The sequence below is a fragment of the Rhinopithecus bieti genome, unplaced genomic scaffold (genome assembly GCF_001698545.2).
Source record: "Rhinopithecus bieti isolate Rb0 unplaced genomic scaffold, ASM169854v2 scaffold_13262, whole genome shotgun sequence".
Lineage (NCBI taxonomy): Eukaryota > Metazoa > Chordata > Mammalia > Primates > Cercopithecidae > Rhinopithecus > Rhinopithecus bieti.
The window spans coordinates 4,126,503-4,152,517 of record NW_016808004.1 but is presented as its reverse complement, the minus strand read 5'-3'; the positions used below and the strand labels follow the sequence as shown (position 1 = coordinate 4,152,517).

The 26,015-nt window shown below is 49.7% G+C and overlaps 1 protein-coding gene across 9 annotated transcripts in view; it reads right to left on the bottom strand.

The window, feature by feature from the left end:
* Positions 1–2,131: 2,131 nt before the first annotated feature.
* The window catches only part of EFCAB12 (EF-hand calcium binding domain 12), a 36,677-nt gene continuing 12,793 nt past the window's right edge, over positions 2,132–26,015 (bottom strand). For 3 of the 9 annotated variants that reach the window (XM_017885014.1, XM_017885013.1, XM_017885017.1), the window contains exons 3-9: positions 24,635–24,820; positions 21,433–21,589; positions 16,883–17,079; positions 14,314–14,527; positions 9,932–10,085; positions 8,214–8,270; positions 7,013–7,542 (exon numbers count right to left, since the gene is read on the bottom strand). In XM_017885014.1, the coding sequence (XP_017740503.1) occupies positions 7,284–7,542; positions 8,214–8,270; positions 9,932–10,085; positions 14,314–14,527; positions 16,883–17,079; positions 21,433–21,589; positions 24,635–24,820 (1,224 nt within the window). In that variant the 3' untranslated portion in view covers positions 7,013–7,283. Of the gene's footprint in view, positions 2,957–7,012; positions 7,543–8,213; positions 10,086–14,313; positions 14,528–16,882; positions 17,080–21,432; positions 21,590–24,634; positions 24,821–26,015 lie in introns of those variants that run through there. The other 6 variants (XR_001887836.1, XR_001887835.1, XR_001887834.1 and 3 more) reach the window with 6 other exon arrangements.

The window sequence follows — 26,015 nt, the reverse complement described above, 5'->3', positions numbered from 1 at the left end:
CAGAGTCCAGGGGGAGGAGGACACGTGTCTGCCCCGGCCTGGCCCCTTGGGAGTCCGTGGCTGTTTTGTAGGAGCTGGTGCCCTTGTGCTACCGCTGCTCCACCAACAACCCGCTGCTCAACAACCTGGGCAACGTCTGCATCAACTGCCGCCAGCCCTTCATCTTCTCCGCCTCTTCCTACGGTGAGTCCCTGCATCCTGAGCATGTGGGCAGGACAGCCTGTGGACCACTACGCTCACTCCACTGCTCTCTGGCCTCAGGACGTTGGGCAATGGCCAAAGGCGTCTGAATGTCCCTGTTTATGAAATGAGGACACTCTGACACCCACCTGCCTGACACAAGGAGTCACTGTCGGTGTTCCCATAGATAGGACCCACCGCTGCCCAAAGCTGAAGCACCCACTCTGGGAACCTGGCACAGTGCTGTACATAACCAAATGCCCCAGGAAGAGAGTCCGATGGCTCTTCATTCGGACTGGGAGGCTGAGATAGGTTTTCAAGGCCCAGCTCCTTTGATGTTGACAGAGGATCAGAAGCCCCTTCCCAGGAGCTGAGCAGAGGCCACACACACACGACTGTCCATGCGCACACACACATACACACACACACACACACACACACAGAGACGGCCCCACGCGCGCACACACAGACACACACACACAGAGACAGCCCCTGCACACACGCAGACACACACAGACTGCCCCTGTGCACACACAGAGACTGCCCCTGCGTGCACACACACACAGACACAGCCCCTGCACACACGCACACACGCACACACACAGACTGCCCCTGTGCACACACAGAGACTGCCCCTGCGCGCAAACACACACACACAGACTGCCCCTGTACACACACATACACAGGCTGCCCCTGCACACATGCACACACGCACAGAGACTGCCCCTGCACGCAGAGACTGCCCCTGCACACACACACACACACACACACACACACACACACGGAGACTATGCCTGCGCACACAAAGAGACTGCCCCTGCACACACACAGACTGCCCCTGCCGCCTCTGCTTGCCTAGTTGTTTAAACCTGTTGTTCTTGTGCAGGCGTGGTGGCTCATGTCTGTAATCCCAGCACCTTGGGAGGGCAAAGCAGGAGGATCAGTTGAGCCCAGGAGTTCAAGGGTGCAGTAGGCCATCATCACAGCTGTTAATGGCCACTGCATTCTAGCCTGGGCAACAGAGTAGAAACCCTGTCTCTAAAAACAAACCATAAAGAGTACCTAGCACTAATGTCCTGTGACCCCTCCTTGCACTCTCCACCTCTGTGTAAGCACTCTCTGTCCACAAAGTCTTCCTCTTAATTCTCCTTCTAGTTCACATTTGACTGTAAAGCCTCCGTGCCCCTGAAAATACTCCTTACCAAAGCATAAAGGGCCCCTTAAGTTCTGAGGCCTATGTTTGATCTTCCCCAAATTCCCTCATAAAGCAACATTCTGGAAACAACAGCCAAAAGATATTATATTGAAAACCGGTGATTACTGCTGTGTTCACTGTGTCAAGCAAAGTCCATTTTTCTGGTCTTGGGTCTCCAGAGTTATGAGGACAAAAGTCTCTCCCCTCTCCAACAAAGGAAACACACTGAACTCCCCAACAGCATTTTTTTCCTTTTGAGATGGAGTTTCACTGTTGCCCAGGCTGGAGTGCAGTGGCGCGATTGTAGCTCACCGCAACCTCTCCTCCCGGTTCTCCCGCCTCAGCCTCCACCAGGCGTACATCACCACGCTTGACTAATTTTGTCTTTTAGTAGAGATGGCGTTTCGCCAAGTTGGCCAGGTTGGTCTCAAACTCCTGACCTCAGGTGATCTGCCCGCCTTGGCCTCCCAAAGTGCTGGGATTACAGGCATGAGCCACCACACCAGGCCCCAACAAGAATTCTCTAAACTCCTGCAAGGAATGACTTCAGATTCCCTCAGAGAATGTCAACTTCCCAAAATGCATCCCAAGAGTTTCCAGAGTTCCTGCCAGAAGTGCCCGCACAGACTCAAACTTCTGAGCCCTGAAACCAGAGATGGGCCCAACTCACTTGTTACATATCAGCAGCACTCCCAGCTGCTTGACATTGTGGACCAAGAACTTCCGGAAGCCACTGGGCAGCATGTGCTTTCTGGGTTTTTTTGCTCCTATAACCAATGCTGGACATCCTATCAAGATCTGGCCCTTGAACCTTCTACAAACCCTGTTGTCAATCCCTTGGGGTTTCCGCCAGTTACGCTGAAGGAAATAACACACAGGTGGGTTAGCGTCTGTGCAGAGTGCCACCTCTTCCTTTGGGGAGGGAAAAAAGGACCAGATGAAAAGGAAGTATGCCACACAGTAGCTGCCTTTGGTAACAGAACTTCACTATTTCCTTACATGCTTTTTTGGTGGCAAAAACCAGGAGCTCTTGGCTTTAGCCATTAGGAATGCAGGCACCCCGCCATTCTCACTCCCAAGAAATGGAGACACCAATGGGACGCGAGGGGACTGTGTAGATACTGAGATGGCGAGCACAGCTGCAGACACTGCTCTCAGCACCTCTGAGTTTTCCTGTCTATAAAATAGGGATCCTGCTGTCATAAGGCAACCCAAAATACACGACACAAATGCAAAGCCCTCTAAACACATCGAAACAGCCAAGTGTCCCTTCTCATTTAAATTTCACTTCATACACCAAGAGACTTAAGTACCAGCACTAGGGCACACTGGGGGAGACCTGTATTTCTACAGAAAGCTCTTCCACAAACCAGTTCATCGGTCAAAGGTAGTCCCGACTAGGTGATGTCAGAAACCGACAGCCTGTTGGAAACTTCTTTCTTCACCCCACACCTATTTCCATTCCAGGGCCATATACTTTAATTTTGACATATCGGTCTGACTGGTGCCGGATGAACTTCTTGGTTCTCTTTTCGTCCATCTTGGGCTTCACAAGGGGTCTGAGGGCGGCCATGATGCCTTCTGGGAAAGAAGCAGCCCCAGGTGAGGAAGAATCCTGGAAGGAGGCTGGGAAGGAGGTTTTCCCACCCACGGATTGAACACTGTCGCAGAGTGTCTTCCAATCGCCAGCTACAGAGCAAGCTGGGAATGGAATGGGTGCCTCTGCCAGGCTTGCTTTCCCTCCCTTTCCGAAGCTGGCAGAATACTAGGCACTCTCCAGACGCGATCCCAGGAGGTCAAGGGTTACCTCACCCACTCAGAGCCCAAAGAATGCCAACAGCTGAGCAAACCAAAACTGACCCCGAGATACTCTCAATTTGCAAGGGGCAGCAAATCCCACCCCACCAGTATCCGAACCCCCAGATGGTCCTTCCGGTAGTACTGGCCTTGACCATCTACTTGAACTTGCGTCTTTTCCTCACCTGTAAAATGGAGAAGACACGGTGCGCTGAATGCCTGCAGTGCCTGTCACAGGGTAAACTGTCAATAAAGAAAAACCTTCTAATTCCCCAGGGAGCTGCTGCGCTACCACACCCTCAACACACACAAAACCATCATATCCCTCTAAGGATGCCTCAAACCTGGAGATCTTCCAGTATCAACTCACACCTTCCTCAATGTGGTCTTCCGAGCCATTCATTTATTTCCTACAGCAGCACCCCTTCTGTTCTCTTTGCAGCCATCAATTGGCACAGGGTGGGTACTCAATGAACCACGTATTCAAAACAACTTTGCCTTCTGGCCCGTGATATCCTTGAAGGCGAGGGGGAAGTTTCATCTTTATATTCCCAGAGATCCTGACTATCAGAATCTCTGTCAACAACTGAGTGAGCAGACCTGCACCCCATCTTTTTTTTTTTTTTTTTTGCAGTCCCACCACAGGGGCCCTAGGGTCACAGACTAGAAGGAAAGGAGTGTGGGGCCATGGCAATGAACGAATGCACGTGGGCCAACAGCAGTAAGCACGGTATAAACCAAAAATTAAATTCTAAGCCCCCAACCCAACTGAATGGACTCCTGCTCTTGGCCAAGGGCATTCCTAAGTTAACCCGAAAAACTAGTTCAGGCCAAATGCGGGGTCGAATTTGCCTTATTATGCCCTTCTCCCTATGGAATTCAGGCACAGCTGACCAGCATTAACATTAAAAGCGATCCCAAGACTGACAAAACAGACTTTGTAGCAGTAAGACACCAAATTTCAACCTGACTCTAGTATAGCATCACATGACAGATTGCAGGCCCTGAAAGAAACAGAAGTACTTTACTCAAAAATATATTTCTTTGACACATTCTGACATGGCCCTGTAAAGCTGTCTCTTGGGACAATCTACGTTCTGTAGTGAATCCCCCTCCCTTTCCAGGTCTTCTCCCTGAGCCAGGAGAGACTCCACTAAGAGTATGGCACCTTTTCAGGTCTGATAAGAAACATCTACAATCTAGTCTCTTTGAAGCCCGCTACCTGGAGGCTTCATCTGCGTAAATAAGAATCTTGGTCTCCACAACCGCTTCCGCTTTTCTGAACCCAGGCATTCCTTTTTGTTGATTCCAGGTCTGTGGACAAACTCGACCAATTGTCAAATCTACCAATAGCCTGGCCCAGGCCCCCCCAACACACCTCCTTAAAATGTACAAAACCAAGCTGCACCCCAACCACCTTGGGCACATGTTCTCAGGACCTTCTGAGGGCTGTGTCACGGGCCATGTTCACTCATACTGGACTCAGAATAAGTCTCTTCAAATACTTCACAGTTTGACTCTTTTCGTCAACAGATGCAAAGCCCAACCACCGCCCCGCCCCCGCCCCGGCTGCCTGCTTCACTCTGTTCCTATAGGCGCTCCAGCAAGCCGACAATATCCACAGACACACAGTGGTGGAGAAGGCCTCCTTACCAGGGGACACACCCAGATTAAGACTCATCGAGGCCGGGCGCGGGGGCTCACGCCTGTAATCCCAGCACTTTGGGAGGCCGAGGCGGGCGGATCACTTGAGGTCAGGCGTTCGAGACCAGCCTGGCCAACATAGTGAAACCCACTCTCTACTAAAAATACAAAAATTAGCCAGGCGTGGTGGCGGGCGCCTGTAGTCCCAGTTACTTGGCAGGCTGAGGCAGGAGAATCGCTTGAACCCGGGAAGCGGAGGCTGCAGTAAGCTGAGATCGCACCACTGCACTTCAGCCTGGGCAGCAGAGTGAGACTCTGTCTCAAAAGCAAACAAACAAAAACAAACAAACAAACCCACGGAGCCAGAAACAGAAGCGCCGAGAAAGAGACAGTGGACAAGAGAGCGCCGGTGCTGATGGGAGGTAACCTCCTGGGTCCTGGCAGGGAAAAGGTAAGCACTTCCGGCTCCGGGTCCTTTAAAAAAGACACGTCAAAGAAATAGTGCTGCAAAAATGCCGAATTTAACTGTTTTAATAGAGATTAACATCTAAGAGTATAAAGGAAAATTTATCCTCCCTGCCCTTGGCACTAGGTAGAAATTTGGAATTCTTTCTGAGTTAACGCCTGGCGTAGGGAGGAATCTACTTCCGCCAGAAGTTGAAGCCAATCTAGCGTTTGGGCTATTTCCGGTCGTGTTTCTTCTACCCCGAAGTGCACCTCCTAGTGGTCAGGAGAGAACAAGACAGATTTTCCAAAATTCCCTCACTGAATTTACATAGTACATAGTAATAAAACCGGAACTGCTAACATGCGATGGGGTTCATAGGTCTACCACAATTCTATAATGTACTCCTATTATTGTCTCTATTTTGCATATGTGGAAGGAGAATTTTGGAGATTTTACTCCAGGCTCCACGCTTCTAACCATTATTCTAAACTACCTTGTTTTGTTCTGTTGGTTGCGTAGAGCCATGGTTTCATTGTGTTGACCAGGTTGGTCTCCAGCTCCTGGTCTTAAGCGATCCTCTTGTCCTCGCCTCAGCCTCCCGAGTAGCTGTGCCCAGCTACTAACTTTTAAACTTGTTCTTGATTTGCTTAGCTTTTTTTTTTTCTTTTTTTTTGAGATGGAGTCTTACTCTGTCGCCCAGGCTGGAGTGCAATGGAGTGGCATGATCTCAGCTCACTGCAACCTCCACCTCCCAGGTTCCGGGGCCAAGTGATTCTCCTGTCTCAGGCTCCGTAGTAGCTGGGATTACAGGTGTGAGCCACCACGCCCGACTAATTTTTTTTATTTTTAGTAGAGACAGGGGTCTCACTATGTTGGTCAGCCTGGTCTCAAACTCCTGTCCTCAGGCGATCTGCCCGCCTTGGCCTCCCAAAATGCTGGGATTACAGGCGTGAGCCACTGCGCCTGGCCCTTGGCTTTTGTTTTAAGATTATTTTGAAAATCAAATTTCAGGAGCAAAAAAAAAACCCTCCTAGATTCCACTCCTGGAACACAGTACAGATGTCACTGGCGATCTTGACAGGGGTAGTTCCAGGGACCCGAAGGGGCCAGAAGTTAAATTGGATTGTATTGATGACTGAATGAGAGAGAGGTGAGAAGGGTGTGTTAATAACTCCATGGTGAGGTTTTGGGCATGAAGGGAATGGGGAGTTTGAGGAGACCCAGAAAAGTGGAATGTCTGAGGTCACATAGCTGGCAAGCCGTAGTGTTGGGGCTAGAACCCTGCTGCATCTGTGGCTATTCCACACCTCATGAATCGTGCTTATCCTGCAGGCTGTCTGTAGTGAGATGGGATGTGGAGCAGGGAAGCACACTGCTAATAGCAGCCTGCATGATGCGTGTCATGAAAGAAAAGGTCTTGATCGGTTCAAGTGAGTTCATCGACCGGGAGGGTTCATGAACCAGACAGCCTGCCTTCAGTTTCCAAAGACCCAAGAGATTTGGAAGCAGTAACCTGATGGCTCAGTCTTTGTGGGGTACGGGACATGCTGCCACCTCACTTCACAGAGGAGAGCACAGGGGTACCCACACTGCTTCCCTGTGGGCACTGGGGTCCCAGGACTAGAGGCTGAAGGTGGCCTGCAGTCATCCCTGGAATAGCCCAGGGAATGTGCCTGTATTCCCCCGGGCTCAAGTTTTCCCCCCGGCCACAGCTCCTGAGCAAGAAATCACATTAGCTGGGTCACAGGTGACATAAGAAAAACTCCAACCTGCTTTATTTAGAAAGGGCAGAGGTCAGGGGAGGGAAATAGTAAAAAAATGTACGTCCTTCCTTAGACACATCTACCCTCTGAGACACTGGACACTTGGAGTCTAGAGGGAACTGGGCCCCGGCCATTCGTCTTTGAAAGGATTTCTTTAGTCTGACTCTTTGACACTCCTCTTGTGTCTGGGCTCTGGGCTGCTGGCTGCACCGGCTCCTGGCCCAGGAAGGCTGGGTCCGGCAACACCTGGCCCGCTCTAGTTGATGTAGTACACCTTGGCGGCATCATAATAGGCGCGGGTCATGTAGTTCTTGTTCCTAAGGGGCCACCAGTGGTCAGGGTGGTAGGTGGCTGGGTAGACATGGGGCTGGTGTTGAACACAACTGAAGAGCGCCAGGCTCCGGTCTGTGGCCACAGTGGGCAGGTAGAGCTGCAGCTTATCCAGAAGGTGACCCGGCCAGAAGGAATTGGGGTGCGTTTGCTGCAGACCACTGGACCTCCTCTCCTTCAGCTTCCTGGAGAACAAGAAGACACAGGGATGGTGTCATGGCAGACAGGCCAGGGCTGAGGCTTCATCGCAGAGCCCACTAACTGTGACCAAAGCGGAGATTTAGGCCTGTGCCAAGCACTTCAGCACCTCAGTCCTCCCCACAGTTCCATATGGTCAGCCCTGTTATCCTGTTGACCTCACCTGTGAGGACCCAGAGGCCTGGAGAGGCTGTTGCACCCTGAGCAAGTGGCCAAGTGCAGGCTTCACTCCCTGTCCAATGCCTCTAAAACTCAAAGTCTTAAGTGCCACCATCTGTTATCTGGAGGCATTTTAATGTGGTGTTTGGAGTACGGCCCCTGGAGCCGCCCTAGCTGGGTTCAGATCTGCACTCTACCACTTCACAGATGTGTGACTCTGAGCATGATATTTGCCCTTTCTGTTGCCTCAGTTTCCTCCTGTGTAAAATGAATATGCTTAGTGTCACTTCATAGGGCTGTTGGGAGGATTTGAGTGAGCGGACACATGGAAAGCCCTGGAGCGATGCCTCCTGGCCCTCTCTGTGTTGTGTTACTGCCTCTCAGGCCAGGGCACCGAGCCCCAGCTGTTATGCCAGGAGCGCAGAGTCCCAGTTGTCTCAGGTGAAGCTGCGCCTCCTCCCACCTTCCTTCCTTGTGGAGTTAGATGATTGCCACAGACCTGGTAAATTCCTCAAACTCCTTAAAGTGCATTTTCTTGCTTTTCTTTGGCGGTTTCCTAGTGGAGGAGAGAGAGGCATTTTGTGAGGAGAGTGGAAATCCAAGCCAATGGGGCTTTAGGGAGTAGGTCAGGGGCCGCAGGGGTGGGCCCGTTTCTAAGTCTCAAACCAGAGCTCTGAAAGAAAAATGTCTTCCACCTGAGGTGGACCCTGACTCTGTGCCTCCATGCTCCAGGGGAACACAGTGGGCTTGGGTCAGCCGGACCTAGCCTCAGAATCCAGCCAGGTGACCTGGGCAAGTCATGTCCCCTTTCTTATCCTTGGTTTTCTCATCGTCCAGAATAGAGACCTCTCAGGGTAGTTATGAGGAAGGCTCAGTAAGTCACTGCCGAATCCCGAGTCCTTTTGGGGTCCCTGGCTCCCACTCCCCACTCCGGAGCTTAACCCAGCCCTGAGGACGAAGATGGTGAAATCTAACCCCCTCCCCCTCCAACCCTGAGCCTGACAGATATCGCTAATGGTTCACAACACTCTTTCCCACCCAGCTTCCATCTGACTTCGGAATCTTTCATAACCCTAAGAAGCAAGATACAGTCAATGTCTCTCCTTGAGGTAAGAGAACTCTCTTTATCCTTTATTAGCTATGGGCTACCTAAGCATGGACCAAAATCCCCTTCCTAGGTTCCCAGCCACTTCCTGGGCCACCCGGGGCCGGAAGGAAGTCACAGCCCATGTCATGGCCAGGACCCACCTGCAGGCCTGGGCCTACTCCTGCACTTGAAGATGCCCCAACCAGAGCAAGGTAAAACAACGACAATCATTGATTGAGTGCTGTCACTGCTAAGATGTTGACGCTCTTTCTTATCTGATCCTCATAGTGTATGGTAGGAGCTACTAGTCCCCTTTACACATGAAGATGCTGAGGCTCAGAGAAGTGCCTTGTCCATTTAACCGGAGGCCTGTCTGATCTCTATAGGGCCCCGCTGTGTCCCACTGCGGGCATTCTGCCCACACACCCAGTGGGCAGCTGGCAGGGGTCCAGGTGCAGGGCCAGCTGGGCTCTCCTCCACCCATGCTGCGCCCCTCCCTCTGCGGAGATGCTGCCTTGTTCATCTGCAGTCACCCACTGATGCTGCCCATGGGCTGTCACCTGCTGCTTGACTCAAATCTGGGTAGCTCAGGCTTTGGAGTGCCAAAGGAGGCCGTTTTCTTGGAGAAGACTCACGTTGGTCTCTCGAAAGGGCTGGGAGCGGGTCCCAGGGAAACGTTCCTTTCTCCTCCTAGGAGCTGCAAGCCCACCTCTTGCCAGAGAAGGGGTGTGTCCGCTGCAAGGGGGCAGGGCAGAGAAAGGGTGGCCCCTTGTTCTCTGCAGGGCCCTGACACCTGGCTGGGGATTTGTGAAGGCCCTCACTCCAGCCATGTTCTCTAAGAAGGCTCTCTTTTTCATCTTTTCCAGAAACCTTGCGATTGTGCAGGACTGGGGTCAGGAGGGTAGCTGTATGGGAGCTGAGGCCAGCAGGCCGTGATCCTGAGACACATGCCAAGGGGGACCCGGGACTGGTCAGTCTGCAGTGAGCAGTCAGGTTGGGGGATGCTGCCCTAGGATGCAGACACAAGCACAGCATGGCGTCCCAGGTATGCCAGCCTCCAGCCCCTGCACTGAAAGGCCAGCAATGGGGCAGGAGGCCAAGGCAGGGAGAAAGAGGGTCTGAAACTCAGCTTGTCAGTCCTCTTAGACTTGCTGGGGCCCTGGGACCGGAGCAGAGCCAGATTCGGAGAAAAGACCTTCCAGTCAGAGTAGTAGCCTCCTGGCTGCCGGATGGGGCGCACTTTGTCCATCTGGAAAATGATCTTGTCTCCTGGGTACAGCAAGGCTGTGGACAGCAAGAGAAGCATCTGCAGCCATCAATCCAGACCGCCCATCCCTCCCTGAGCCTCTGGGGTCAGATGAGGTGGTTTTTGTTTTGTTTTGTTTTGTTAATTCACGTTTTTAAGATGTTTTCTTCTTATCTATATAGTAACTTTTTGTTGTTGAATAGTTGTAGATTCACTGGAAGTCACAAAAATAATGCAGAGGGGTCCTTTGAACCACTGCCCCAGTGGTGACGTGCATATAGCTGTAGTGTGATGCCAGGAAAGGAGCTTTGGGACAATATGGCTCAGGGGACTACAGATGAAGGGGGCTTGTTTATAACCAGGTCAACAAAGCCCCCAAGGCCTGGGTGCAACGAGGTCTGAGCTGTCCCAGGAGGCAGGAGGATTTGACCAAGACTTGATGAGGTTAACTTAGACCTATTTTCTGTTTTGTTTTGTTTTTCTGAGGCAAAGTCTCACTCCGTCACCCAGGCTAAAGTACAGATCATGGCTCACTGCAGCCTCAACTTCCTGGGCTTAAGCGACCCTCCTACCTTATCCTCCTGAGTAGCCAGGGCCACAGGCATGCACCAACATGCCTGGCTGATTTCTTAAATTTTTAGTAGAGATGGGGTCTTGCTATGTTACCTAGGCAGGTCTGGAACTCCTGGGCTCAAGCCATCCTACCTACCCCAGCCTCCCAAACTGCTGGGATTACAGGCATGAGCCACTGTGCCTGGCCCACTTAGATTTGTTTGGTGGCAGTTTTCTCCTTGTCTTGAATTAATCTCATGGAGATCCTTGGTAGAGTTTTCTCAGATGTGCTGAATATAAAAAATACTGAGCCAGGGTCTCCACCTTCTGCAGCTATTGAGCAGTGCTTGTCTTAAGATGGTAACACATGAAAGCTCATGTTCTAGAAAAAGTGATGGAAGTTACACTCCAGCTAGTTAATGTTGGCTATTTGGGGGTTGGGAAGGGGCTGTGGAGGTGAGAAAGAAGGAGAGGGAAGGGGGAGATATGTAACACTAATATTTTCAAAAGGTACACATGATTTTTTAAAGTATGATTTAAAATGAGTTATATAAATAATTTTCTATAAATGGAAAAGAAAAGAGATTTGTGAAAGGATGGTCACTAAAAGGTTCACAACGGCCAACTCAGGCTGGTGGAATTTAGATTTTTATGTTTTCAAAAAATTCAGATGAGCAAGTATTGTCACCAAAACCAGGGTGGAAAGCCAATAAAGTTATATTCACAGGGGAGGGGGAGACCTTGTTTAGAATTCTGGCTCCTGAGCTTGAGGCCTGGAGTCTGAGCCACCAAGGTCTAGTCTAGAACACAGAGCTGGAAGTCCTGATATTTGAGCCTCTCTGCCTACAGGAGATCAGGCCTCTGTCATAAAGATACCCAATAGCCAGTGGCCAAGACAGTGGTCAGAGATGGATTTGGGCCTAGTCCTACCCACAGGATGCTCCTGTGTGCCCGTGAACATGAGATCCTGCAGACAGGTGAAGCTCACCCATGTAGGAACCCAGCAGCTAGCAAAAGCCAGGGGTGGATGCAGTGGCTCACTCCTGTAATCCCAGTACTTTGGGAGGCTGAGGTGGGAAGATCGCTTGAGCCCAGGAGTTCGAGATCAGCCTGGGCAACAAAGCAAGATCCCATCTCTCAAAAAAATAAAATAAAATAAAGGGGTGGGGGGCGCTTGATGTTCTGGTGGGGAAGGACAAAGGAGGCACACAGGGGAAGACCTAACCCAGAGGAGCAGTCCGGGGCACATGGCAAGCCGGCCTGCATTTCAGAAGACAGAGCTGCAGCTCCACTACTGTGTAAGACCATGGCGTAAATAACCCGGAAAGGTGAGGCTCCCCAAGGAAGGAAGAAGGAGGGATGTTTTGGTGAAAAGTCAGCATCCAGAGCTGTAGGATCTCCTTCTGTCTCTGCCCTCCCAGCCCAGGCAGCACGCATGGGAGACAATGACCACTGAAGTTGCTTGCCTGTGTTCCTGAGAGCCTCTGATCACATTCTCCTGTATACACTTGTTATGGGCCAAATTGTGTCTCCCCAAAATTCATATGTTGTAATTCTAATCCTTATACCTTAGAATGTGACATGTGTGTGCATGTGTGCGTATATGAGAGAGAGACAGAAAGGGTCTCGCTCTGTCATCTAGGCTGGAGTGCAGTGGTGCGATCTCGGCTTACTGCAACTTCGACCTCCCGGGCTCAAGCGATCCTCCTACCTCAGCCTCCTGAGTAGCTGAGATTACAGGCACATGCTACCATGCCTGATGAATGTTTGTATTTTTTGCAGAGATGGGGTTTTGCCATGTTGCCCAGGCTGTTCTCGAACTCCTGGGCTCAAGCAATCCACCCACCTCGGCCTCCCAAAGTGCTGGGATTATAGACACGAGCCACTTCACCCTGCTAGAATGTGACCATTGAGGGGGGAAAAAAAGGATGTGACTTCATTTGGAGATTTTGGTGTTTTTTTTTTTTTTTTTTTTTTCCAGACTGGGTCTGGCTCTGTCACTCAGGCTGGAGTACATGGTATGATCATAGCTCACTACAGCCTTGAACTCCTGGGATCAAGCTATCCTTCCGCCTTGGTCTCCCAAAGTACTGGGATTATTGGGATGAACCACTGTGCCCAGCCTGGAGATAAAGTATTGAAGGAGATGATCAAGCTAAAACGAGGCTGTCCATGGGTGGGTCCTAATCCAATTTGACTAGTATCCTTATAAGAGAAAATGTGGACACACAAGAGAGACACCAGGTGTGCATGTGCAGAGAAAAAACTGTGGAGGCAGCAAGGAGGCAGCCATCTGCCAGCCAAGGAGAGAGGCCTTGGAAATCGGCCCTGCTGGCACCTCGATCTGGGACTTCCAGCTTCCAGAATGGTGAAAAATAAATTCCTGCTGTGGAAGCAGCCCAGTCCACAGACTGGTATTTTGTTATGGGAGCCCTAGCAAACTAATCTAAGAAGACCCAAGGCCCTATAAATTCAGCACTTGTTTCTCTCCCTCTTGGGAAAAAGATGGTAATAATCAATTGTGAACTGTAAAGTCTAGTTCTCACATAAGTCACACCACTGCCTGTGTGGCATGTTCCTTTCTCAGAAAGCTACATTTCCCAGTATGGCCAAAGTTCCTTCCTAGGCAGAGGTCCCGAGGAGAAAACCTCTGCCCCCAAGTGCAGCTTGCTCCTTCATGTTTTTAAAGCACAGAGAAGATCCTGCCCATTAAATTTATACACTCACCAGGCCAGGGGCAGTGGCTCATGCCTGTCATCCCAGCACTTTGGGAGGCCAAGGCAGGTGAATCACCTGAGATCAGGAGTTCAAGACCGGCCTGGCCAACATGGTGAAACCCTGTCTCTACTAAAAATACAAAAATTAGCTGTGCATGGTGGTGCACACCTGTAGTCCCAGCTACTCGGGAGGCCAAGGCAGGAGAATTGCTTGAACCCAGGAGGTAGAGGTTGCAGTGAGCTGAGATCGCATCACTACACTCCAGCCTGGGCAACAGAGTGAGACTCCGTTTCAAAACAAAACAAAACAAATTTATACATTCACCAATTCACGAGTTTGGAATGCAGGCATTGCTAAATTGTCATGTTGGGGCTGGGCCCTTCTCCACTCCCACATATTAGAAGTGCTCACCCCTCAGAGACACAGTGGGCTCAGACCAGCTTGAATGTATGAAAACGCATTCTCCACCCAAGCAGAGGGTAGAAGCAGTGTGGAAATCTCAGGGCTTCAGCAGGTCCTGTCTCCAGGTGCATTCGTACCCCACTGCTTGTTGCAGAAGAACCAAGCAACAGCCTGGCCTAGAGAAAGGCTTTGTTTTGATAGCAGTTATCATTTCTATCAAATCTCCCTCTTCATTATTACAACTCTTTATGTTCAACCTCAGGGCTTTCTCACTCAGAACTCCTGTCCTTGGGGCTTTCTACTCTAGGATAAGCTTTTGGTTCACCAAGCTCAGCGTTCCAGAATCCAGACCTCCAAATCTCAGTTGTGGAACCCAGACCTCCAGGACTTGTGTTCTGGAAATCTCATCTAGCAGCAAAACAGACTGGGCTCCTCCTCTTCTCCTCCACGCCCCCACTCTGCCTTATTCCCAGTGTCACCACCAGAGACTACAGTGGCTTGAATGGCTGCATGGGTGCCTTGGGTGGCATCACCCTCGCCCCAGCTCTGGGGTTCCCTTGGCATCTTCCTAGAGCCAGCCACCGAGGCCCTTACCTTTCATGAGGATGTCCTCCGTCAGCAGGAGGCCATAGGACTCACAGAGCTTCCAGCATTGCAGGTAGACGAGAAAGTTGTGCCTGCGGGTCGAGTCAATGAGCTCCCTCATATCCCCGTGGATGGTGGACGGCAGGCAGTGCTCATCAAAGTGCTGATTCCCACAGCGCACCAGGCGGCACTGCTCCGTGTACTGGATGGAGGGGATCATGAGCTGCGAAGGAAGCAGAAAGGGGCTTGTACTTCTCTTGCCTGTGTCCCTCCTCCTGGCCAGAAGAAGGTACATGCAGTGCCTCATCGACCTCTCCCCTGCGAGGTCCCCACGAGGGATGATGGCAACCAATGTCCAGTGGGGCTGCAGTTCCGGTTCTGAAGTCAGTGAAGACTTCAGGTTCAGAAGCTCAGGTTCTGAAGTCACAGCCCTGTTGATGGGTGTGCAGGTGTGCACACGATTGTGTAACATATACAGTAAAACACAGTACACATGCCCTAGAGGTGTCCTATTGAAAAATGACATTCACAAGGCCACAAGGTGGCTCACACCTGTAATCCCAGCACTTTGGGAGGCCGAGGCAGGAGGATAACTTGAGCCCAGGAGTCCGAGATCAGTCTGGGCAACGTGGCAAAACCCTGTTTCTACAAGCAAAAATTAGCTGGGCATGGTGGTACATGCCTGTAGTCCCAGCTTCTCAGGAGGCTGAGGTGGAAGGATGGCTTGACCCTAGGAAGTTGAGGCTTCTGTGAGCCAAGATCAAGTCACTGCACTCCAGCCTGGGCAGTACAGTAAGACTGTCTCAGAAAAAGAAAAGAAGAGAAGAGGAGAAAAGAGGAGAAAAGAGAAGAAAAGAAAAGTGACATTTGAGTGTTTGGCTGCATGGGAATTTAAATTAGGAGCAACCATCTGTAACCTTGAGGTGAAAGCCATGAGCTAAGATAGGAGGAGGCTGGCGGAGCAGGTAGCTGCTTTTGTTGGCTGCCACCACCTTGTTTTTTAACAAGGAAAAAAAAAAAACTATCTTTTAAAGCTTCTAACACCAGAATCAGCAAAGACCAGCCCATGGGCCAAATCTGGCCTACCAGCTGTTTTTATAAATAAAGTTTTGTTGGAGCACAGCCACACTCATTTGTTAAGGTGCTGTCTGTGGCTGCTTTCCTGCTGCAATAGCAGAGCTGAGTAGTTGTGACAGACAACATATGGCTTACCAGGCCTAAAATGTTTACTATCTGGCCCTTTAGAGGGGAACTTGGCCAGTCCCTGCTCAAACATTTTGGGTTTTCTTGTCAAGCAACTGAATCAAATCTTAGTAGATATAGCACTTAGCAATATCTGCCATTTTATTATATGTACAAATACAAATATTGTAGGTATAACTACAAATGTGTATTTTTAATTTTTTATATACATATATTTGTATTAATTAATTAATTTTTTTTTTTTTAGAGACATGGTCTCACTCTGTAGCCTGGGCTGGGGTGCATTGTACAATGATAGCTCACTGCAGCCTTGACCTCCCAGGTTCAAGCCATCCTCTGGCCTCAGCCTCTTCAGTAGGTGGAGCCACAGCCACATGCCACCATGCTGGCTAATTTTTAAAAAACTTTTTGCAGAGACGGGGCCTTGCTATATTGCCCAGGTTGGTCTCAAACTGCTGGCCTCCAGTGATCCTCCTACTTTGGCCTCCCAAAGTGCTAGGATTACAGGCATGAGCCACTGCACCTGGCCTGTATATACTTTTTTTTTTTTTGAGACACGATCTTGCTGTTTCCCTTAGGCTGGAGTGCAGTGGTGCGATCTTAGCTCACTGCAGTCTCAACCTTCTAGGCTCAGGCAATCCTCTCACCTCAGCCTCTTGAGTAGCTGGGACCACAGGCACATGCCATCACATTAGGCTAACTTTTTAATTTTTTTGTAGAGACAGGATCTCCCTATGTTGCCTAGGATGGCCTCGAACTCCTGGGCTCAAGCAGTCCTCTCAGTACCTTGGCCTCTCAAGGTGCAGGGCTTACAGGTGCAAGACACCACTCCAAGCCTATATTATATATGAATATTTATATGTAGTATTGTATTGATGTTGTCTGCCTCCCTTACTAGACTGTCAGCTTCCTAGGGACAGGGACTGTTAGGCTTACTACAACACCCAGAAGAGTGCCTGGCACATGGCAGGCTCTCAACAAATGTTTACTGGACAAGCTAATTCATGCAATCAATCCTTCCTTCCTTCATTTGCCATGTATTTCTGGAGAGTCTACCCAGTGCCAGGCCCTGTGCCAGCTGCCTGGATTCCAGCTGTGATGAAAATGCAGGCCTGGTCTCAGGCTGAAAAGTCATAATTAAAGAATAGGGAGGGGGGACGTGATACTTTCAGAAACAGGATCTTACTACATTTTCACAAAAACTCAGGAGGCAGGTATTCTTATTTTACAGGTGAGGGACGTGAAGAAGGGGTGGTTGTAGAGGTGAAGACCCCCCTCCCCAGGGTTCTGCAGCCAGCGGGTGATGCTACTGCAGTGATCTGAACCCCAGCTGCTCATCCCCAAGCCGCATGCCCTCCTTGGGCTGGTGAGGTACCTTGTGCTGTCGCTGCCGCTCGCAGTACCGCTTGCCTACTTCCTCCATCTCCTCCAGGGTCATGGGCCGCGCCTCCATCTGTATGTCGACTGCAGGCACCGTCAGCAGGTCCACTTTGGGAAGCTGTGGGGCTGAATCCACCTCCTGCTTCTTGAGCGGACCCTTCAGGGAATCTCTGTGCTTAACCAAGATATAACCTAGAGTCGGAGGGAAGAGATGAAGGAAGGAGGGACTAAGAGGGTGCCGAGCCACGGAACCTGCCAAGCAGTTATCCAGTGTCACCCAGCAGGCACCAGGCCAACCCTCCGCTCCCTTCCCACACGTCTGGGCAGTGCCCACCTGAGCTGTACCTTAGATGTGGCCCTCCTCTCCATCTCCACTAATGGCGTCCCTTACTGCACCAACCCCAGCCCTCTGGCTGCCATCCTTGTCCTGTCACCCTGTCTCACCAAGCAGCAAATAGGATCTTTAAAAAATACAGAGTATGGCCAGGTGCGGTGGCTCACGCCTGTAATCCCAGCACTTTGGGAGGCTGAGGAGGGTGGATCATGAGGTCAGGAGATCGAGAACATCCTGGGTAACATTGTGAAACCCCATCTCTACTAAAAATACAAAAAATTAGCCAGGCATGGTGGCACGTGCCTGTAGTCCCAGCTACTCCGGAGGCTGAGGCAGGGGAATTGCTTGAACCCAGGATCTGGAGGTTGCAGTGAGCTGAGATCGTGCCACTGCACTCCAGCCTGGGCGACAGAGCGAGACTCCGTCTCAAAAATAAACAAACAAACAAAAATATAGAGCAGGGCACTCTGGGAGGCCGAGGCAAGTGGATCAGCTGAGGTCAGTAGTTTGAGACCGGCCTGACCAATNATGTGGCCCTCCTCTCCATCTCCACTAATGGCGTCCCTTACTGCACCAACCCCAGCCCTCTGGCTGCCATCCTTGTCCTGTCACCCTGTCTCACCAAGCAGCAAATAGGATCTTTAAAAAATACAGAGTATGGCCAGGTGCGGTGGCTCACGCCTGTAATCCCAGCACTTTGGGAGGCTGAGGAGGGTGGATCATGAGGTCAGGAGATCGAGAACATCCTGGGTAACATTGTGAAACCCCGTCTCTACTAAAAATATAAAAATCAGCTGGGTGCAGTGGCATGCGCCTGTAGTCCTAACCACTCAGGAGGCTGAGACAGGAGAATTGCTTGAACACGGGAGGTGGAAGTTGCAGTGAGAAGAGATCACACCACTGCACTCCAGCCTGGGCGACAGAGCGAGACTCCGTCTCAAAAATAAACAAACAAACAAAAATATAGAGCAGGGCACTCTGGGAGGCCGAGGCAAGTGGATCAGCTGAGGTCAGTAGTTTGAGACCGGCCTGACCAATATGGTGAAACCCCGTCTCTACTAAAAATATAAAAATCAGCTGGGTGCAGTGGCATGCGCCTGTAGTCCTAACCACTCAGGAGGCTGAGACAGGAGAATTGCTTGAACACGGGAGGTGGAAGTTGCAGTGAGAAGAGATCACACCACTGCACTCTAGCCTGGACAACAGAGCAAGACTCCGTCCCAAAATATATAAATATATACATATATAAAGCAGGGTGCAGTGGCATGCCTGTGGTTCCAGATACTCAGGAGGCTGAGGTGGGAGGATTGCTTATGACCAGGAATTCGAGGCTGCAGTAAGCTATGATCACACCTGTGAATAGCCACTTCACTCCAGCCTGGGCAACATAAGGAGATCCCACTGCGTGGGTCTCCTAATGTTGGATATGTGTGGATGGATGGATAGATAGATAGATAGATAGATAGATAGATAGATAGATAAGATAGATAGATAGACAGACCAGATCGCCTCATTCCTTGGCTTCCCACAGCACTTAGACCAAAACCCAGAGTCCTTTCCCTGGGCTACAAGGCCCTGCTGCACCATCTGGCCTCAGCTGCCTTCCCTCCTGGTCCACGGCGTACAATTCACCCTTCACCCATTCCACCCAGCCACCCTGATCACCTTCTGTCTCTTGCAAGCTTTCCTACCCCAGGGCCTTTGCCTTCACAGTTCTATCTGCCTAGATTGTGCTTCCCCCAAGACTAGTTCCTGTCAATCACTCAGATGTCGGCTCCAATGTCTGCTTCTCAGAGAGGCCTTCCCTGACCACCAGCCCTTTAGGTGCAAGCTCATCGAAAGCTGGCGCTTTGGCTGGCCTACTGCTGTGTTCCCAGTTTCTAGAAGGGGCACATAGTAGTTGCTCAACAAAGATTCTAATGAATGAAAGAATCCCATTGTCCTTGCCCTTGTTCAGACCTTCATTGTCTTAAGCTGAAGTAATATCCTGACCTTACCACCTTCTATTGAGGCTGTGAACAAGTGGCTCAGCCTTTCTGAGCTCTAGCTTCCTCCTTGTAAAGTAGGAATAGCAATTGTGACCTCTGCGGACATGAAGGATAAACTGAGATCATTCTGCAAGAACGAAGAAGGCACCCCTGCCAAGACACTCAAACTCTTGCCTCTTTAGACAAAGTGAGAGACACCCTGACAGAGCAGGAGCACCGTCACCAGGGATAAACACTGCCACTTTAAGTTCCAGCTCCCTTTCTAGCCTCATGCATTTCAAGGAAATCACTTCTCTTCTAACTATGGGCAGCCAGAAAGAGCAGACAGTAAAACACAGATAAGACAGCTTGGGCACAGAGGGAGGTGGGGGAAAGTCTCTTGGGTGACTGCCAAACTTCACCCTCATACAATGGGCCCCAGTAAAACAGTGGGCCTTAATAAGCACATTCCTTTCCCTTCAGGTGCACTAAGATAGGGAAGCTAAAAGCAGACTTGGGGGATATGCCTGCAGCTGCAGAAAGATGGAAACAGACACACAACTCTCCCTCCCAGATAAGCCCAACAAAGAGACACAGAAGCAGTCCACACCTCTGATAAACTCTCCCACCCTGAATCCTTAAAAACTCTTAGTCTGTAAGAGAGTGTGGCTCTGACCTAACTTGGCCAGCAGCCCCTCTCAGGTGTGTTCTCTCTAAAATAAACCTGTACTTGACTATTGAGCCACCTTTCGTGTTTCTTTCCTCTTTCTTTAATTCTTACACACCCCAGTCTACCCATCTTACCCACTGTTGCTCACCAGGGCAAAAGAACTCAGTGATGATGCCAAAATAGCACCATGAGAGCAAATGTCTGCTGTTTGGCTTTGTGTTTACTTACTGGGAAATAACAGGCCCCAAAATATCTCTGCTTCAAATATGCATCACAGCACACTGTGGTCATTCAAATGACTTGCGGCCAGCTACACAGATAGCGATGAGCTTGGTAATTTATAATAAAAAGGCACAAAGAGTATCAGAAGGAAAGCAGCCCAACTCGAGGCGACCTTAAAAATGTGCTGGACATAAAGGAGATTACTACTGTTGGGGTGGTGATACATGCAGGAGGCGACTGTTGGTGTGCTAAGGTTCCCTGAGCTCTGACAGAGGCAGAGACCCTGCTTGGGAGGTGATGGTTTCTCTGCAGGGCAGCTGGTTGAGACTGGACATTGAAAATCTCCCAGAGGACTGAGGAATGGATGCTCTGAGCTGCCTGCTGTTCCCAAATGAGCCACTCCAGCGAAGATGCTGAGTAACTCCACTTGGTGTGACTGTAAACTCGAACGGCCTCATCCCGGATCTTTAGCATTGTTAGGAAACCCCTCCACTGCCTCCTCCAGGGCTCCTGTGTGACTCAGGGAGGACAAGGAGGCTCTAAACATGCATGGGATTAAATTCCTGCCAACCTGGTGAATGGGAACAGAGCAAGATTTGTTTCATTTAGAAAAACAAAGCTGTGGCTATGTTTGGGAAGGGTGCTAGAATGGGTGGGTGGTTGTAATTGTTCTTTTTTGTTTGTTTACTACAAGAATTGTACTAAGATATAAAGAAATATTATACAACGCACCTTTGTGTTGTAGAGTAAATTCACAGCCAGAGCTTTAACAAGTCCATTTCTAATTTGCCTCTGTGCCTTGTCTGGGCATATGTGGCCCCACAAGTGTATTGCTTGGCAGATGGAACTTGAGCCATGCACAACCTTTACAACTGTTCACAGCAACCCTGCCATAATACCCCTGATAGCAGAATACCAAAATATACTTTCCAGTAAACTGTAAACATGTGCTAATTCTGGTTCTAAACAAGAATTTTATCAATAAGGTATGGATTAATAGTGAGGAGGCCTTGGACCCACATACACATAAATGTCTCTGGAAAGGTTTGCCATTTGGGTCAGTTCTCAGCCTCTCAGGTGGGCTCTGGTGGGCTGAGTATCCTCCACTAAGAACAAGGGCAGGGACTCATTTGTCTTTGAATGGACACAGCGGTAGCTGGGCACTCAAGGGAGTATCTACTCCTTACTTAATCTCTGGGCCTGAAAATTTCCAGAGGCTTGGCCAAACCACAGTCAGCCCAAACTGGGGAACACACTGAGGAAGTGAGTTTGGAGGAGAGGCCAAGGCTTCCTGCACCACGCTCGCTCCCAGGACAGGGAGGTGGAGGCACAGGACAGGGAGGGGTACGCACGCTTCCTTGCAGTGGCCAGGCTGCTCCTTTGCTGAGCCATAGACCACTGCTTATAGGTATTGGCCAGGATGTCCATGGTGATGGTGTTGTGCTTCCCAAGAGAGCTGAGGTAGATCACTATATCCTCCATCTCCTGGTTCTTCAGAGGGACTCCGACCTGAGGAGACAGAGGCCTTGAGACTAGCAAGCTCCCATCTAAACATCCTGCCCTGATGGCCAAGTCCTTACCAGCCTCCTCAGATCCCCATCCTGCTTCCACTTTCATCCTCAACCACTCACTACTATACCCAAGGTCCCTGCTGCAGGAGCTCAGAGCCCTTTCCTGGTCCTTTCTTACCTTTGCCTTTGCTCAGGCAGTTCCTCTTCTCTGCCTGAAAAAACTCCTATCCCTCCTTCAAAGTCCAGTCCAGATGTCACCATCTTTATAGAGTGGGTTACTTCTTCCTCTAGGGTCCTACCCCACTTCCTACCAGTCTCAATGGCAGCATCTACCATCTTGGATATGAAGCATGATTTCACATATGGATCATCCCTGTCCACAAGTAACACATAAATCTCCCTTAATTCCTGGAAAATGGGATCAAGAATACTATACACCTCACTCTTTTAAGGACAATGAGCAACTCTGGAAGTGTATAATGCTTGCCAGCAACATTGGATATTCAAGAAGAAAAGTTGTAAAGGAAATATGATTTTGTTCTTCAGTTTCTTTAGACAATAGTCATTGTTCACTGAACTTTACTCAAATTCCTGGCCTCAAGTGATCCTCCTGCCTCGGCCTCCCAAAGTGCTAGGTAAACAGGCGTGAGCCACTGCGCCTAGCCTTGAACGTTCCTTAAGTAAGATCAGAACTCTCCTGGTGCTGGCTGGGCGTGGTGGCTCATGCTTGTAAACCCAGCACTTTAGGAGGCCAAGGCAGGTGGAATGCCTGAGGTCAGGAGTTCGAGATCAGACTGGCCAGCATAGTGAAGCCCCACCTCTACTGAAAACACAAAATTAGCCAGGCATGGTGGCATATACCTATAATCCCAGTACCTGGGAGGCTGAGGCAGGAGAATCCCTTGAACCAGGGAGAGGGAGTTTGCAGTGACCCAAGACTGCACCATTGCACTCCAGCCTGGGCGACAAGAATGAAGCTCCGTCTCAAAAAAACAAAAAAAAAAAAGAACTCTCCTAGTGTTAAAGAATGTAATTATTGGCCGGGCATGGTGGCTCAAGCCTGTAATCCCAACACTTTGGGAGGCCGAGATGGGTGGATCACGAGGTCAGGAGATCGAGACCATCCTGGCTAACACAGTGAAACCCCATCTCTACTAAAAAAATACAAAAAACTAGCCGGGCGAGGTGGCGGGTGCCTGTAGTCCCAGCTACTCGGGAGGCTGAGGCAGGAGAATGGCATAAACCCGGGAGGCGGAGCTTGCAGTGAGCTGAGATCCGGCCACTGCACTCTAGCCTGGGCGACAGAGCGAGACTCCGTCTTAAAAAAAAAAAAAAAAAAAAAAAAAGAATGTAATTATTTAACCTTTGGGTTATGGAGATTAAAGACCATTATCTTTAAATGCTTTGAAATGTTGTTAAGATAATTACATGTCATAAAACATGTGTGAGAAAACTGATAATAATTTAAAGCCACAAAAGACATCACAGTCAACTTCCTAAAGTTGTTTAAGGTATTTGTTGTTGTTTGGATTTCTTTTAAGTCAGGATCTTGCTCTGTCACCCAGTCTGGAGTGTAGTGGTGTGATCATAGCTTACCGCAGCCTCTAACTCCTGTGCTCAAGTGATCCTCCCATCTGACCCTCCCATGTAGCTGGGACTACAGGTGTGTGCCACCACACTGGGCTAAGCTTTTTAATTTTTTGTAGAGATGGGGGTTTCACTGTGTTACTTAGGCTGATCTCAAGCTCTTGGCCTCGAGCAATCTTTTGACTTTGGCCTTCCAAAGTGTTGGGGGATTACACGCATGAGCCATCATGCCAGGGTAAAGTATCTTGCATTCAAAATATATAAAAACTTAATTCATCTAGGTAATTTTCTGTAAAAAGTCAGATAGGGCCAGGCGTAGTGGCTCACACCTGTAATTCCAGCACTTTGGGAGGCTGAGGCAGGTGGATCACAAGGTCAAGAGATCAAGACAATCCTGGCCAACATGGTGAAACTCCTCTACTAAAAATACAAAAATTAGCTGGGCGTGGTGGCGCATGCCTATAGTCCCAGCTACTTGGGAGTCTGAGGCAGGAAAACCGCCTGAACCCAGGAGGCAGAGGTTGCAGTAAGCCAAGATCGCGCCACTGCACTCCAGCCTAGTGACAGAGTGAGACTGTGTCTCAAAAAACAAACAAACAAACAAACAACTCAGTAAATATTTTAGGTTTGGCTAGCTATACAGTGTGTCATACTGTTCAGCTGTGCCATTGTAGCATGAAAGCAGCCACAGACAATTCAAGGATGAATGAGTGTGACTGTGTTCCAATAAAACTTTATTTAAAAAAACAGGAAGCAGGCTGGACTTGTCTCGTGAGCCACAGTTTGCAGACCTCTGCTAGGCCGATAAAACTTTCCATGATGATGGAAATGTTCCACATCTGTGCAGTCCAGTAGAGGAGCCACTTGCCACATGTGACTACTGAGCACTCAAAATGTGTGGCTGGTGTGATAGACAGACTGGATTTTTAAATTTATAATTGATTTACATTAATAAATAGCCAGTGAAAGTAAAAGTGTGGTCCATGAACCAGTACTACAGGCAACACCAGGAGCTCATTAGAAATACAGCATCTTTTGATGACCCACAGATGTACTGGGTCAGAAGCTGCATTTCGACACGACTCCCATGTAATTTATATGCCAGTAACAGTTGGAGACACTCTACCAGCTTTCTCTGATCTCAGTTTTGGGGTCTGCTGTGCAAGACAGGGATTCCCCAAGGTAGCTGGCTGGTTATGAGGTTGACTCTGCAGACTTTCCACTCAGGTGGGGGCTTTCAAGTTCAGACGGGTGTGGGGAGCAGATTTTAAGGATCTGATTTGGCCACAAGTTAATCCATATTTTCCAATCTAGCTTTATAAGTAATAAGGCAGACAGTTTGCACTCCTTGTGTCTACTTCTCAGTTGAACCAGAACCCAGCGGGGGGCAGCAAAGAGGGAGTACATGGACATCCTGCCCACTTGGGCCCATCCAGAGAAAGCAGGTGGCACTTACTGCCTTTACAGCCGTGATGAACTTCTCCCTGGTGATTCTCTGGTTCTCACCCTGGCCCACCTTGTGAAATATCTCCAGGATCTTGATCTTGCGGCTATGCAGGTAGGAGTACATGACTGACAGGGCAGGGGGCTTGGGCAGCTGGAGCTGGGGCACCATCTGGCGGGAGAGCCGGGGGGCTTTTTTCTGGAAGAGGTGAGAGGGTAGGGCAGAGGAGAGAGTTCAAGGGAGACAGGCCAGTGGGATGCAGTCACCAGAGTTAGGGAGTAAGGAGAGGCCGAGCAACTCTAAATAGCAGGATAGAGTACAAAGGGCACTGGATTCAGGGCAACTGTGTTTGGCCACAAAATGCCTGGGAGACTTTGCTTCTCTGAGCCTTGGTTTTCTCATCTGAAAAACACAAGGCTTGGAAAATATAGGAACTAAAATTTCATTCTTATCTACATCTCTCCTGTCAAACCAGGCAGTATCTGTAATCCCATTGGTCTGGTCTCTCAGTGCACCAAAACCTATACCCTTCCCTGGAACCAGGTGGAGATCCCCACCCCTCCCCAGCCTTTGCATCTGCTATAGGCCTCTTGCCTGGAAAATTTTTCTCTCTTTCTCTATCTGTCCAGATACTCCTCCTCCTCCAATTCCAGGTGAAAGGGCATATTTTGTAATGATGATAATCTTCTACCTTGGTGCAGCACTGGACAGTTTACAAAGGGCCTTCCTATTCCCTAGGGTATTGTTCCTCTGTGCTCCTCCTGGGGTGCTTACTATAATAGAGACCCACTTCTATTAATGGCCTGTAGCAAACTGTAAAGCCATTAATCCGATGTGTCTGCCTCCCCCACTAACATGTGAACACCTTGTGCTATGGCTTAATGTTTGTCCCCTCCAAAACACATGTTTAAACTTAACGTGAATTTTGTTAAGCCACTTGGCACATGTGACTATTGAGCACTCCAAATGTGGCTGGTGTGATTGAGGGACTGGATTTTTAAATTTATAATTAATTTACATTATTAAATAGCTAGTGAAAGTAAAAGTGTGGTCCGTGGACCAGTACCACAGACATCACCAGAAGCTCTTAGAAATGCAGCATCTGTTGATAACCACAGATGGGCCGGGTCAGAAGTAACTTAATACCATTATTAACATAATGGTCTTAAGAGGTGGGGCCTTGGCCGGGAGCGGTGGCTCAAGCCTGTAATCCCAGCACTTTGGGAGGCCAAGGCGGGCGGATCACGAAGTCAGGAGATCGAGACCATCCTGGTTAACACGGTGAAACCCCGTCTCTACTAAAAAAAATACAAAAAACTAGCCAGGCGTGGTGGCGGGTGCCTGTAGTCCCAGCTACTCGGGAGGCTGAGGCAGGAGAAAGGTGTCAACCCGG